The 17,165-nt window shown below is 36.3% G+C and overlaps 1 protein-coding gene across 1 annotated transcript in view; it reads right to left on the bottom strand.

Annotated features, from left to right (window-relative positions):
• The window catches only part of LOC126248717 (dedicator of cytokinesis protein 3), a 1,129,652-nt gene that overhangs the window by 39,324 nt on the left and 1,073,163 nt on the right, over nucleotides 1-17,165 (bottom strand). Inside the window, exons 29-31 of the mRNA XM_049950022.1 lie at nucleotides 13,480-13,621; nucleotides 12,962-13,131; nucleotides 5,434-5,649 (exon numbers count right to left, since the gene is read on the bottom strand). Of these exons, the coding sequence (XP_049805979.1) occupies nucleotides 5,434-5,649; nucleotides 12,962-13,131; nucleotides 13,480-13,621 (528 nt within the window). The remainder of the gene's footprint in view (nucleotides 1-5,433; nucleotides 5,650-12,961; nucleotides 13,132-13,479; nucleotides 13,622-17,165) is intronic.

Here is a 17,165-nt window from a genome sequence, read left to right as displayed (position 1 = left end):
AAGAACTGGCAGCATGTGCTATCAATAGCCTTGATGATACCCACTGTCAAGCAGAGAGACAGCGTGGCTAAACTGAATGGAGTTTTTGAACAGTGAACTGAAAAATTCAGAGCATTCATATGATTTGGATGATGGAAGAAACTATGAGGACATCATGAAGCAGCCTTCAACACTGAAGAGGATGCAACAACCCACAACAATAACAGTTCAAGATAACAGGAAGTAAATATGTGTAGACTTTATTTAATCTAGCTAGGTCACACAAAAAGTTATAGAGAAGATGAAGAATGACAAAGTACGCATGACGTGTTTCAGAATTATTTCTACTTTCAGAAATCCAAGTGCAAGGACAGCACAAGACAAGAGCATTACCAGTTGTGTAAGTAGTCTCTCATCTCATGTTACATACACTACTGCTAACACTCGTATCCTTGTGCTATTTTTGCACTTGGATTTCTGAAGATGAAAATAAATCCAAAATGTGTCATGCATACTTTGGATGAATAAAGTCATTCTTTACCTGCTGCATGACTTTTCATATGACCTAGATAGCTTAACTGTAGATCTATGCCTATTTACTAGAATTGTCTCTAGCTTCCAATATGTCTTAATGTCATACCTTCATTAAGGAAAAGTAAGATTATGAGAAACCAAGTTATAGATTAGGCAGAGCAGTGGTGCAGTAGAATATTTGTTTGAAACAGTCATACTTTTGAAGTGTGAAATAGTGAGTGAATTCAAACTGGACTGTGCTAGAACTGTACTTTACATGTTTCCAATTTGTTAAGACAGAACTATTACAAAGTTATTCATCATAGCTCAAACTGGGAATGATGTTAAATGTAGTGGCACACCTTCTTCAATGCCATGTCATGGGTGACAAAAGGAGGAGAAAGGTTATCAGTGAAGTGGGAATACAAAGTCAACTGAATGCTTTCATTGATTTCCTAAGGAAAGAGAAGGAAGAACAGAAGGCACAACAGGAAAAGAAGGAGGAGGCATGAAAGAAAGCATTTCAAGAATTGTGCAAAGGTCAGCAGAAAGAACAGCAGGACATAAGAGAACTTAGAGAAATTTTGATATCATAATCTAGTAAGGTAGGAGAAGATATGACGATTTAGAAAGTGACAATCAAGAACAAACTTGCATACGTGGATGAAGAACTACAAAAACAAGACCAAACTGAAGCAGCTGCAGATGCAAGTGAAGAAATCTGAGTGAGTACAGATTTAGATCAGGTAGACTGAAAGAAAAGAGCAACATGCAAGCAGTGGATAATAAGGGAAGAATGTACACAATGGGCACTTTGGAAGAAAAAGAGACTGCAAGTTTCATTGTGTTGTAATGACAATTAGGACACAGTGGTGTTTAATACAACTTTACAAGTGTAACTTATTTTACCACTTTTCTAACTGTTACCTGTGAGTAGACACTTAGGCACAATTTCTTTTACTTCACATTTTAAAAATGTCGTGGGCTAATAGCAACATTGAATACAGATGACTATATCATGCAAGCACAGGATGCACTCACAGCAGCCACACAAGGGGTTGCTGGAAGCAATTCTGCACATGCACGGGGCCCACTGCCACCACAGGCAGACAGCACTGAGTGAGAGCAATGATCTACAGTTACTACATCAAGACAGCAGCTGATGTTTACAAACAAGACTACCTGTACTAAAGTGTGGGCATGTGACGTGCGGTTCACCTCCCTATGGTGGACTGCAAGTGGTTAGCATCACACCCTTGAAAGTGCTTATGTCCATAAGTGGAAGTGCGAAGAAAGGTGCATTTCATGTTATATTTTTTTGTCGATTTCAGCTGACAACAACAACAACAAAATAATAGTGCAGATACAGAGCACATGAAAGCGTAAGATGGATTGGAAGTAAAGGTGTAAGATAACTGATAATATGAATGTTGTGCAATTGAATTATTAAGGGCTAATGTTTCAAGTCTAATTATTTTTGCTTAATAGTTAATCCACCTTCATCTTTTCTCTGTTTGCCATGTTAAAATTGAAGGACACTGAATCACTTGAGTAAGATGGATTTATTTATCATGAGTATATATGCATGTGAGAGTATGTGTTGGTATTATGCAGTTAATTAGTTCTCTCTAACCATTCCATAATGTTGAATGGTTGTACGGAAAATTAGTGCATCATGTCAGTATGTGAATTCACTTTTATTGCCTGAGAGCTTTTGTCTGTTTTTGTTTTTCCTGTTTTTCCAAATTTTCTTGTCAAATTTGAAAAAATAAATTAGTGTGGGAATATAAGGTATCTTTACCTTACAGATATCTTTGGTGTAACAGTCAAATGGCAACTAGCCTGCCAAACAGAGTTGTGGCCAGAGTGCTGAGTAAGATTTTGGAATAGTTTTCTGGTATAAGAATAGCCTGAATGCTAAATTTATAAGCAGATAGAGTATATAAGTGTATATTAATGAAAATGTGTTTAAAGTAGTTGACCCATTGTTGTCACAACTAGTGGTCATACAAATGGTATTGTTGTTAGAATTTGAAATGGGAATTGGCATGCTGAGTGGAGTAGGAAATAGTGCATGTGTTTGTACTCATTTTGTGATGAAGAATTAGTTTCTGTATAATAAATAGTTCTCGATATAATTGTGGTGAGTGTATGTGGAGGGGGTTCCTCATCTTTCCAAATGATCAGCATATTGAGTGACTCTGTATTTTACTTGGTATTTAACCTCACTCCCCTACATATTGGTACCTCACAATTTGTTGAAAGAGATGAACTTGTGGCAGTGGTTGCAATAATTAGCACTTCAGGAACAGCTGCACTCCCATTACTTTTGTTTCTTACAAGGGAACCTCCCCATCGCACCCCCCTCAGATTTAGTTATCAGTTGGCACAGTGGATATGCCTTGAAAAACGGAACACAGATCAATCGAGAAAACAGGAAGAAGTTGTGTGGAACTATGAAAAAAATAAGCAAGCTGTACAAACAGAGTAGTCCATGTGCAACACAGGCAACATGAAGGACTGTATGAGCTCACGAGCGCCGTGGTCCCGTGGTTAGCGTGAGCACTTGTGGAGCGAGAGGTCCTTGGTTCAAGTCTTCCCTCGAATGAAAATTTTATTTACTTTATTTTCGCAAAGTCATGATCTGTCCGTTCGTTCATTGATGTCTCTGTTCACTGTAATGAGTTTAGTGTCTGTGTTTTGCGACCGCACCACAAAACCGTGCGATTAGTAGACGAAAGGACGTGTCTCTCCAATGGGAACCGAAAACATTTGATCGCAAGGTCATAGGTCAAACGATTCCTCCACAAGAAAACACGTCTGATATATGCTATCCGACACTGGTGACGGCATGTGCGTCACATGACAGGAATATGTTGTCAACCCACCTAACTTGTACACTTGGCGAATGGGTAAAAAATTCTTCTGCCTTGCTCGATTTAGGTTTTCTTGTGGATGTGATAATCACTCCCAAAAAAGTGATGAAAAGATTACGGACAGACAGATAATAATTGTCTGATAATAAAAAATTAAACTTTTTACGCGAGGGAAGACTTGAACCAATGACCTCTTGTTCCGCAGCTGCTCACGCTAACCACAGGACCACGGCGCTCCTCAACTCACATTCTCATTGACGCTGCCTGTGTTTTGTATGGACTACTATATTTGTATATTTTGTATATTTTTTTCATAGATCCACACAACTTCTTCCTGTTTTCTCGATTGATCTGTGTTCCGTTTTTCAAGGCCTATCCACTTTGCCAAATTATAACTAAATCTGGGGTGGGTGTGATGGGGAGGTTCCCTTGTTAGAGTGCACTTTGAAAGATCACATACTGCTCAGTAAGCCATTTGGCTCCAGACATGGAGCCTTAACCTTGGTCTGGATGAAGACTGAATTACATTTACCAGTTCTACAGCACATCACCTAATGCGAAAGGCAAAAACAAAAGAACATCCTATGCTCATAATCTTGGACAGTTGTGAATACCACATAAGCATAGCTCCATTTATCATATGCAAAAGAGAATGGTACTATTCTGATTACTCTGCCACCTCATATAAGCCACAATATGGGAGTTTTTCTTCCTCCAAAAAATTCTATAATTCAGCATGCTGTGATTTTATGGCAAGTGCAGGGGCATCAATAACAATCCATGATATTGCTGGTCTGATGGGCAGAGCATTTCCCCTCAACTTCACTAACCAAAATATGTGCAATGGTTTCAGGGAATGTGGCATTGAACTACTAGACAGAAACATCTTTGAAGCTCAACACTATCTGCCAGAATTTGACTGGTGAAACTATGCCACCCCTATCAAATCAATGAGTCAAATTCCACTGCTGATTATTCTGAGCAGATAATAACTACACATATGAACACTCCTCAACCTACCAAGAGTCTGATGTCTTAACTATGAAGAATCATCTTAACCAGAGCATGTTTCTTGTGATGAAGACAGTGTGGTGTAGTCCTCAGGAAATTTTGTGATTGTGAAGGCCCAGAGCATAGATTTTACAACTTTTTAGTTTTATCCATATTTTGCAGCTTCATTACATTATGTTGCTATATTCCTACATCTCCTAAAAGATATTCATTTTACATAAGTATAACTGGAACAACTAAATTTATGTCAACAGATGAATGAATTTGCCTAAACTATTTCAATTAAGATTACTTTGTTATGCAAGTATGACATTGTTTCTTTGCACTCTGAGAGAATTCATGGTGTATTAGCTATTTATAAGCCTTTTATGGCTGTTGTTATTCTGTTATTGTTATTTTTATGTCAGTATATTGTATTCAGTAGGGTACAATCACTGTTTTTTATGATAAGTATTATGTTTTTGAATGTAAACCAGTTAATGATAATGGTTCACTTAACCCCAGTACATGACACAGTTAACCTGCTGCAGAAAGTTAAGTGGACCACTTGCAACTATCTTACATTTTGTTCTCTGCCTTTGTTAATATTTATGTTAAACCTTTAATATTTTTATTAATCATTCATTGCTGAAATCTAAATACAATTCATGTTCAACATTTACTTATTATACAAAATATAAATATAAAAAAAATTAAAAGTACAAATGGCTCAGTCAAACTAACTTTAGCTTATATATTGAGTCATTCTCTGCACTTAAATATTGTTCTGTTTGACAGGATACATGACAAATTATGTGCAAAGAAAACATGGAAATTCCTACAATAAATTCAGAATGATTTTACTTTTTCAAATTAAGTTATTCCTATCTGTGTTTTACTTTACTTTATCAGAACAGAACTTGTACATATTTCCATTTATCTGAACAGAACTTGTACATATTTCCATCGCATTTTGAGTTGTGTGCATATGCCAATCACTGTATTGCAAAGTTACCTCTCTGAATGTCAACATTATAATAACAAAACATTTTAGAGGAGAAGTACTACATCATACCTGCAACCTCATGCTGAAAGGGTTGATATTTCTCTTTGGTTCAGCAGTATACTGATTCACAAGTTGCCGCAATTCCTTGTTAACACTTTCCATTGTTTCACATGCAAACTGCACTGGTGCCAATTCCTCCACTCTTTTTTCAATGACTTCAAACCATCTAAGAATTCCTGGTAAGGAACTGCTTGTAACAAGTATGGTCCTCTCTATCCATAGGCTCTAGAATTAAATGAGAAAATAAAATTTAGTCATATAATAATGAGGAAGAAGTTACATACTATTAAATGTTGAAAGTTTGACTACGAAAAATTATTAAGTATGATCTGCTGTGGCAGAGCGATCAGAATTTTGTATCATTTCCATAGAGCAAACATAACACTGTAACATAACTGATCCTCTCATAAGGGCAAGATAAGATAGAAATACTACTATACATTAGACTTATCTTGATCAGAGCAATACCAAAGTGATCTGCACCCCTGGCAGAACTTGTGCACCATTATCCCCCCTACCCCCACCCACAAATTTCGTAATTCTCACAGCAGATTTAATAAAAATTAAGTATTGCTGAAAAATATTACTTAAATGGGCTATATTCATGAAATCATTGCACAAAACAAATTACATGTGTCACTGTAGTAAATAATTATAAACTGTATAAACTTCAAAACAATTGAAACTAAAACAATATTTATATCTCATGGTTTATGGTAGCTACTGCACATTGGTTTTAGTATGGTATATAAGAAGAGGCAAAGTCTGTGTTGCACAACCTGTGACCAGGCTACTGGCCTGACTAGGTAGAATACAGCCTTCCCTAGCCACTGAACTAGGAGGGGGAGGATGATGGTGTATAATTAAGAATGAATTTTATTTTCTCATCATAACTTAATAATAGTGCACAAATAATTAATCAGGTATAAAAGAGAAGGAGTTATAATGAATAGTTGAGAAAATATCCCAGCCTAGAATTTGTATTTTCATTATAATCCTGTTCTGCAGTCCTCTGCTTTGGGCACAGCAAACTCATTAATTATATTGCTGACAAAGATCAGTCACAGAGCATGCAGCTGTTTACACGATGGTTCAAGTTATATGAATGGAGTATAGCTGTCTATAGGCATAATGACTAATAATTTTTGTAATATTATTTTTCAACCACAGAAGGATTTTTCTTGAATTCTTTTTTGAATTTACACAGCAGATCATAACAACTGAAATCTGGGAGCAGCAAAAGTAGTAGCTGGAGTGGGGGGGGGGGAGGGGGGGAGGGGAGAATCCCTCCACCATATTTCCTTGATTGCTCCACTACTGCATATTATTCCATTCCTCAGTTAGCAGAAATCGACAAAAATCAGAAGCCTTGAGTCATATAGCACATTTGCTTCAGCACCCACTCATCAATCTCTGAGTGTCTACAATATTGTAGTGATGCACCAGGAAGAACACTGTGTAGGTGACAGCTGTATGAACGTAGTGTACATAAATCATGTTAATGACAAAAATCTTTTCAGTAACAGTTGTTTTTGTATGATGATGCTACTTGGGCAAAAAGACACAGCGGAAATGGCACTGTGGCACCCATGTACATTTACAGTTGCAGGTCAAGAGAAAGGCTCAAGGCAGAAGATATGAAAACATAAGGTAGGAGAACTCGCATCAGTTTTGCACCTTCTCTGTGCCTGCACTGTTGGTGGGGACCTACCTCACTATCCCTTTATATAGCCCAGATCATGAGACATACATGCCTCTATTAGATTTCAAAAAGTTCTGTTAATTAAATGACAATTTCTAGTTTTTGTATCAAAATTTCTCAATTTTGTATTTTGGTCTACACTAGTAGCTTCTAATACATATATGATATTTCTTAGTTTCAGATTCTTGACAGCAGAGAATATAACATCTATTTTATGTGCTGTAAGTAAATTCTTAGATAGGTTACACATGGAAAGTTTTCTTTCTACCTTGGTTATTACCATCTGAAGTACATAGTCATTTATAAGTATCTCTAGGGCTTCAAAACGACTGTGTGGCAACTACAAGATATAGCTAAGACACATACTTCAGTGATTACCCAACAGAGGATCTCTGTAAGTTTTAATTCAGTAGAAGTGAGTCAGTTGAGATACTGCAGCAGAAATTTCATAGTAGATACCAGCAGAAGTTTAAATGGATTAAAGACTAGTACAAGAAATTAAATGAGATACGATCTTGTTGCAACACAACGAGATACACTGTGTGGCATGTATGGGATATATTTTTGAACGGCACTAACAAATCAATGAAACATCCAGTGCAAGAACTGCATATAACGTCATTGCACTATGTGAGAATGCTCAGACTCACTTATATTCAGTCTTTATCACAGTCTTCCACCACTCTTCTGTAATGGGCTCCTTAACTCCAGGAGATTATTATCATATTGGGTAATTGCAAAGATAATGTGCTCATGGTCCTGTGTCTACAAGAGCTGGAACAGTTATGATGATAGGTCATGAATTCAGTTTCTGATATTGGAAATGGAAATGCCATGTGGCTAGGGCCTCCCGTTTGGTAGACCGTTCATTTGGTGCAAGTCTTTTGAGTTGACGCCACTTCAGAGACTTGTGTGTCGATGGGGATAAAATGATGATGATAAAGACAACACAACACCCAGTCCCTGAGTGGATAAAATCTTTGACCCAGCTGGGAATCGAACCCAGACCGTGAGGTATGACATTCTGTCACACAGAGTACTTAGTAACCAAGGGTGGACAGTTTCTGATATTGACGGTGATACATTGAGCAATTTTAGGCAAGAGTAAATGAGAATGCTGACATTTGTGGAATCAATTGCTGTACACCTTTTCGTGTCATTTGAGAGTACAACACAGAAATATTCTGAAGTCCCAGAGGCGCTTATGAATTACTGTATAAAGCTTCAGCTGTTTGTCTTTCATGACACTGTTCATTAGATCTAGCTTCCCAGCATAAACCATAGGAGAAAGCCTGGTAGGGAGACAGTTGTCACATTACTCAGCCTAACTGAAATATACCATATATTCTTTATAAGAAAAACTACTCTGTTACATGGCACCAGCTGTAATTATTCTAAAAAACTTGTGAGAGAAGTGTGCAACATAAGGAATTGTGTAAATAAAATGGGCCAATAAGTAATAATCTGTTTTGAGACAAAGACAAAAGTGTATAATGCTTTTTCTTGCCAGTCAATAGTTTTCTAGAACTCAATTCCCAATATGCAATTCAAGCAAAAAATCATTAAATGAGTATATGAGGCTAAACACAAAAAGACAAAAAAACTTTCTTCTATGTGACAAAATCTCACTGCTTAAATTGGATGTAAAATTGGATGCTTCTGATATTAATTGGTTGAAGGACATATGTGAACAGTAGCTCAGCAAATGCAAAACAACAACTGACATTAGAGCATTCCTCACGACAAAACCAGGGGAATTATACTTGTAAGTTTTCAAGCTAGCTTTTGTTTGTGTATGCTTGTGCTCCTGTGCATGTGTACATATATGTGTCTTTATGAGACATGAGATATGGAATGTTTCAGATTTCCTGTAAAATCATATTACTTGGATACTCTGATTGACACCTTAGAGTAACAAAAGTAGAAACCACATCATGATAATGATATCTGATAATTGATAAATACAACTAAAGGACACCCACTCAACACAAGTTAAAATTATGAGACAAGAAAAAGAGCAATCATTACATTTATGAATTCTTCTCTCATGTCTTGGTTGAATAGTTTAAAATTTAAGATTAAAAAAACAAACAAATTTTATTTTTGTTTTACTAATATTTGTTTATTTTGAAACTTTTTTGGTTATTGGGCCATCGTAGGGAAACAGTTAGATGCTGGGATCTGCCAGGCCACAGTGTTTTTCTGAAGATGGCCCAGTAAGCCAAAGACTGGATTGAAATAAACAAATATTAAGAATAGTAGAACAAAAACGCAGTAAAAGCAAATGTCTGGATGCTGCAATTAGAAAACAACATAATCAATACTGATATTGATATTCTGTAGTTTCTTCTCTGCATTTTAAATTGTTTATCCAATTCATATAGAGGGATCCTTATTTTTATTCAGAATATGATTAATTGTTTGACTTTGTGTTCTCCACAAACACAAAGATTTGTCAGAAATTAGACACACTAAGGGCTACTAAAATTTCATAGGTACATAATGCCTCAAGTAAGTCACAGATGCTAAATGATATGGATAAATATATCACACACATGATCAAAAACTGTAAAGATAAAAATAATGGTTTAGCAGTGGATCAAGGAAAATAGGAAACAGGTGTCGTGGACTGAAATGAAAGTGAAACAGTTCCTACCCTGCTTCCTCTTAACTGCCCAATCTGTACTGTACTGTCATATTTGCACTGTGAAATTGTAGAGTTGTCTTCATTTTTCTACTGATATATCTGCAGTCCTTCCTAACCACTCTTATAAAGAAGAAGGTTTGAAAGCAAGGGCTGGAGATAAGAGGACTCGCAAATTTCTCAACTCTGTCTTCATTTGCTTGACCTTTATTCTCCTCCAACATTCTAACTTGCCTATTCACATGTATTATCCAGGTTTTAAAGCAAACATAACACAGACATTCAAATAACTCATTATACAAATACCATTATTACCAGTGTGACACATTTAGTTACATCCCGCAAAATATTTAGTATAGTTTTCAAATATATGGGATGTGTAAAGATCAATTTATCCAAATAATAAGTATAGCTCCATGACTGCAGTGCCAAAAATGTTGAGCAGAGTGAACTATTTGCAGAGTCCTCAGAAAACTTACTCTTCTGTTTGTCAAGCCACTGCAACAGAAGCCTATAAACAGCATTTGCACCACATATAAGATTGGGAAAAGCTCAGCATTAGTTAATATAAGGTTTAGCAAAGGGATCTCATGGCTTCTGAAATCATCTAATACACACACACACACACACACACACACACACACACACACACACACACACACACACACAAACAGTTTGTTTTCTTTGACAAAGAAAAGAAATGTTCTCCTTCATTTGCCACATTATGTTTCATAAACATGTCCATCAGATGCAGTCCACTAATACATAATACTCTTGGAAGCCCCCATAATATTTTCTACTGACTCCACATCACATTTCTTCATGTTTACTGTGCAGTTGACACTAATGGTGTCTATAGGGATTTGAATCTGAAAAAGATCTTTTCGATACACTGAGACACATTTTCAGTTCCCATTACATTATTAACATCCACCATTTTGAACATAGTATCTGCCAAAGCCCCCTGGTTTAAATCAGCATTACAAAGTAACCTATGTGCCTTCTACAGCTTACAATGGATGGCACTTTAAAATCTGATACTAATCTCTCTCTCCCAACGAGTTGGACAGAGGCAAAGTATTAGTTTGTCCAATAACTGATGGAGGATTATTCTGCATGACATGTTGCACTACTAAAAGATATAAGGAATATGATAGGTATATGGTACCCCAGCCAATTGTGTGGAATATGATAAGTATATGGCCCCCCAGTCAAAGTAAATCACAATATGGATGTGATATGAAGTAATGACAGTATAAAAAAAAAAAAAAAAAAAAAAAAAAAAAAAATTATATTGTGTAAAGAAAACTTATGTTAAACTGACACATTCCACATCATTATGTAATGTTGTATTCATGATCTATGGCACAAGTATTAATGTGATGTAATTGTGCAAAAATTGTACACACATTAGAAGATGGTCTTACAGTTTCACCCATAACTCACAGGATACACCTGACTCTTTTCAAATACATTTGAATGATAAACGCTAAATGGACTGCATTCTGTATCACTACTGCAGCAAAATGACATTAATTATTACTCCTATTCATTCTGTTCCCATCCAGCCACTACAGACATTAATACTGACAACCTGAAAGAATGGGAGCTTTTTTCAGCCCTAAGCTCTATACAAAGAGCAGTTATTTCAAACGACTAATTAATTTCTTCCCCCGTGTAGGCATTCTTTTTTTATTGTCATGGGGCATGCTGCTTGCTTTATGAAGTAATGTGCTGCACATCACCAGTTGAAATCCCATCACCGTTTTTAATATTAGCATGTTCTGGAGTATTCTATGTTTGTACAAATAGCAGCACTTTCTATCCATGAATCCAGTTCTGATCTGGCTGTAATGGTGGTGCCTGTTATTAAATGTGCTTTCAGTGGTAGGTGTTGTACTTCATTGATGACCCTGCATTGGGATTTGAACTTGATTGTGATTATGATGTCACATTGTTTGGTGGAGATGCCAGTAACTTCAAGATATCTAAATCATTGTGGCTTGAATCAGGCAACATAAAAGCTGTCAACTATATGGACAAGAACTGCAATACCAGCAGTGCATCATGCCAAAGGTCCATATATTGAGGAGACAAATGAATTCCAAGCCAGCAGTAATTCAGCTGCACATCAGGCATCCACCAGTGTTTCACCGAGATGCTGGCCATGACCTGACAAAATGGCTGAAAGGATTCAAGTGAGTTGCTAAATACAATAAATGAGATAACATGTGTTTCGCAAACGTGTACTTTTATTTGGATGGCACAGCCCAGCAGTGCCTTGAGAACAACAAAGAAAAGCTCAATAACTGGGACAGATTCCAGGCCAAACCATTTTGAAAACATTTGGTGATAATCTACAGCAAGTTCGCTTAGCAGAATAACAACTGAAGAACAGGGTCTAGTGCCATGAGGAAATGACACAGTCGTACATACAAAATTATAGACCCTATGCAACATTGTGAATCCAAGAAACAGACAAAATCTTACATTTGATGTAAGACATGAAGACATGAAGTGCTTTTGGTAAAGGATGGCACAACACCAGAAGAATTCATCAAGTAGTACCAGCACATTGAAGAAATGCAACAGAAAAGAATCAGATGAAAGAACAAAGACCAACTCTTGAATGTGATTCCTATGGCAGTTTTGGGAGATCAGCAAGGCCTCATCTCTCATATGTCAGGTAGTAAGGGAAGAGATACAGTAGTTTATGGCAGTCAGAAGTGTTGGACCAAGTACACAAGAGACAGCAGCCCTGAATGTTGACTATGTATGTCAGGAGCTAAGAGAAAATGTTGAAGAAGACATGTAACATTTTTTAGCACCAATCTGAATCACCTGTCAAATGCACCATGAATAATGGACTCTATAAACTCAGACTTTTACCATAGCCACACGTTGATTACAACCTAGACTGCTTGAAAGTGTCAATAGTATTTCTTAACTACTGAATGCAGCACGGTTTGAAGAAATATTATTTTAGAGGTATGCAACCACACAACTAAAAATACTGTAAGTCAGAGTTCAAAAATATCAACCACAATAACTTTTGTTTCATTAGTTGAAAAAAAGGATAAACTTTATATAAAAGTGGAATTTCCAGTGGGGTTCCTGCAATTACATAAACACAGTGTCACAACATTTCATAGTTTCATGATTTAATAGATTAAACACTCTTCATTACAAACCTTAAATTCATTTTCCTTGTCCACCGGCCCTTTGTGAACAGGTCGATCAAGCTGGAAGGTCCGAACATCATTAACCTGATAGAAACTGGAAATTTTTTCTGGTATATCAGCTCCTGGTGGAAATAATGGATTTTCCTCGGGGATAGGTTTTACATTACAGATCTGTATGTCTGTTATCACTGTCAAGGTTATAATGGCTAGATATTCTTTAAATTTTTGCATTTTTGGAAATAAATATTTAATTCCTTCCACTGATATCCCTCTTTACACACACACACACACACACACACACAGCTATATTCTGTTAGCACTATGGGCAACCTGGCTGGAAGAATATGCCTCAGAATGCAACAATAAAATAGATACAAGGAAAATAAAACAAAGTGAAACACAGCTGTCAAAAGGATTTCAATATACGATTTATAAGAAATGAAAATATTTTATAAAAATAACTCTCAAGCAGAATATCACACAACAATGTGTGTTACAATTTTTCATGTAGAAATCTAAAAGGATACATTGTCCATCTGAATTCATAATTGTGTCATCAGGTGGTGTGTTTTTCATGAGGATCTGGGCAGATGGGAATTCTGTTTGCAGCCTCTGAGTAAAAGCACCTATCCTCTCATATTCCAGACCTCGATATATAAACAGTTTGTTCTGAAAATACATCCACACATACAGAATCATTGATGAGAAACAGATCACTAGTGTCATGTAATAAATAAAATATAATGCTAGCATCACCTCTTGGTTTACTACTTTTTTCCAAACATAATGACTTCATATGCTTGAATGAATGAGTGTCCACAGTGAAAGGTTGAGAATACACAAAGTAATCCCAGTTACTCAGTGAGCATAGTTTAAAAATTCAGAAATTACATGTTCTCTAGTAATTTTTCATGTAAAAATTTAACTTCAAGAACTAACATTAGCAAAATTGTGTTACATAAAACATTATGCATAAGTATACAAACTTTGAGAGTGAGGGGTAGTAATATAGCAATAAGGTATGTTTTAAAAACAGAAACACAAAGCCACTAATTACTATAACAACATACAAGATGAAAAATAATAATTAACACATTTAAAAAATCATAAATAATTATCAAAACAGCTATGGAATTAGATAAATGTGAAGAGTGTTCAAAATTTATTGCAATTTCACTTTACAATTTTTACCTTTTAGCTTACTAAACTTAAGGCTCTGTTCAAAGCACTCCCATCCTCTGACAATAAAAAATTTTCAAAGTTTCTTTCATCATTTATATGCTTTCTGGAGTGCATTCATTGGGATGGTGTGAATTTTTTTTTCAATCAGTTTTCTTGTATATCATCTATGGTTTGGAAACAATGTTGTTTCAACAATGACCAACCAGATCAAGTGGCAGTGTTGACACAATGTAGCAGCATGGGGAAGGACATGGATCTCTAAGCTTAGCTAAAGGTTCAGTGTTGTTTTTGTACCTGCCTCCTACCCAACACTCTAGCTATATGGTGAATGGTTGCCTTTAGTCTTTCCATTGCTTGTACTCCATAAAGAACTTTCCATTAACATATTAATGACTTCAAACTAAATAGCGCTTCTTACTGAATTCCTTCAAATTGTAAAGTAACAAAATAATTTTTTCCTTTAATATACTTTTTAAGTGATACTATCACCTTATTTTTGTGAAATATGTATAACAATCATTTATACTGCTATCTTATTGATGCAAGAGTTACTTATTGGTAGGGATGATCAGCTCCGGACTATAAAAATAAGAAATTACCATTGGTTGTCCATGGTAACTAAGAATATAAAGGTATGTTGATGAACTAAAAATAACTCACGAAAGGAGATATTACTTATTTAAATAAACAAGAATCTATCAACATGAATTTTAATAACATACCAGAAATTGAAATCTTTTAGTGGTTGAATATGGAGGTAGCTTTTTAGTGAGAAGTAATAAAATAAAGAACCCAGGTTTTTTCCAAACACTTTGCTGAAGAAACAAAAATGTCTTTAAAAGTAAAACATTTTCAAATACCAATAATAAGGATCTACATCTACATGATTACTCTGCTATTCACAATTAAGTGTCTGGCAGAGGGTTCAATGAACCACCATCAAGCTGTTTCTACCATTCCACTCTCGAACGGCGCAAGGGAAAAACGAGTCCTTAAATTTTTCTGTGTGAGCCCTGATTTCTCTTATTTTATCGTGATGATCATTTCTCCCTATATAGGTAGGTGCCAGCAGAATGTTTTTGCAATTGGAGGACAAAACTGGTGATTGAAATTTCACAAGAATATCCCATTGCAACAAATAATGCCTTTGTTTTAATGATTGCCACTCCAATTCTGTATCATGTCTGTGGCACCATCTCCCCTATTTTGCGATAATACAAAATGAGCCGCTCTTCTTTGGACTTTTTCAGTGTCATCCATCAGTCCCACCTGATGCAGATCCCATGCCACACAGAAATACTTCAGGATAGGGTGGGCAAGTGCGGTGAAAGCAGTCTCTTTAGTAGATCTGCTGCACCTTCTAAGTGTTCTGCCAATGAATCACAGTCTTTGATTTGCTCTACCCACAACATTATCTATGTGATCATTCCAATTTAGGCTACTTGTAATTGTAATCCCTAAGTATTTAGTTGAATTTACAGCCTTCAGATTTGTGTGACTTATTGTGTAATTGAAATTTAGCAGATTTCTTTTAGTACTCATGTGAATAACTTCACTCTTTTCTTTATTCAGGGTCAACTGTCACTTTTCACACCACACAGATATCTTATCTAAATCATTTTGCAATTTTTTTTTTTTTTTTTTTTTTTTGCTTATCTGGTGACTTAACAACACAGTAAATGACAGCATCATCTGCAAATAATCTAAGAGAACTACTCAGATTGTCTCCTATGTCGTTAATATAGATCAGGAACAATAGAGGGCCTATAACACTTCCTTGGGGAACGCCGGATATTACTGCTGTTTTACTCGATGACTTTCCAACTCTTACTATGAACTGTGACCTTTCTGACAGGAAATCATGAATCCAGTAGTGCAGCTGAGGCGATATTCCATAGACACACAATTTGGTTAGAAGACGCTTGTGAGGAACAGTGTCAAAAGCCTTCTGGAAATCTAAAAATATGGAATCAATTTGAGGAAGCCAACTTAAAAGTTCAACAGCATATTGACACACTGTTGTGGTCTTCAGTCCAAAGATCGGTTTGATGCAGCTCTCCATGCTATTCTATCCTGTGCAAGCATCTTCATCTCTGAATAACTACTGCAACCTACATCCTACTGAATCTGTGTACTATATTCACTCTTAATCTCCCTCTACAATTTTTACCACCCACAGTTCCCTCCTATATTAAATTTGTGATACCTTGATGTCTCAGAATGTGTCCTATCAACTAGTCCCACTGTTTAGTCAAGTTGTGCCACAGATTTCATTTCTTCCCAATTCTATTAATTACCTCCTCACTAGTTACATAATCTACCCATCTAATCTTCAGCAGTCTTCTGTAGCACTACATTTCAAAAGCTTCTATTCTCTTCTTGTCTAAACAGTTTATTTGTCTATAATTCACTTCCATACATGGCTAGTCTCCAAACATAACAGCCATGTAATGTGGTGCATTATCTCAGATGGAAGGAAAAATTAGTTATCACTCATTTGAAGAGGTTTTAGGAAACCCTACCAAAATCATCATACGGTGGTAAGGACTTGAACTATGCTCAGCTCCAATACAAGTCCAGAGTCTTAACTACTGTGTCACCTTGCTCTAGGGCAGGGCTTCCCAACCTGTGGTCCGTGGACCCCTTAGGGGTCCGCCGGCTCTTTCTAGGGGGTCCGCGGCCACCCTTCACCAAATTGTGTAAAATAATGAGTAAAATTATTGAATAAAAATTTAAAAATCAAATTCATCACTATTTTTTTTTTTCGTGTGAAAAAAAATGTGTACTTTTACTTCAGGTCATATTCCCAAGCAGCCTTTGCGGTTGCTAAGTGAGAACGCATACACAGTTTAGTGCCGGAGAATGCGGCTTCTCTGATTGACTGTTTTGCAACAATACGGGGGTCGTTTGTGCCCTGGCTCATGGCGCTAGGTGCGCTGAAACCTTTTACGCATGCGCAGAGCGAGTTCTGTCAACCAATCACAGAGCTCACTGGCACGTATGCGGCCCCAGGCATCATTAAAACTTAAAC

This window comes from Schistocerca nitens, chromosome 3 (assembly GCF_023898315.1).
Source record: "Schistocerca nitens isolate TAMUIC-IGC-003100 chromosome 3, iqSchNite1.1, whole genome shotgun sequence".
Lineage (NCBI taxonomy): Eukaryota > Metazoa > Arthropoda > Insecta > Orthoptera > Acrididae > Schistocerca > Schistocerca nitens.
Note: the sequence above shows the minus strand (reverse complement) of the source record. Positions and strands in the feature narration are given on the sequence as shown.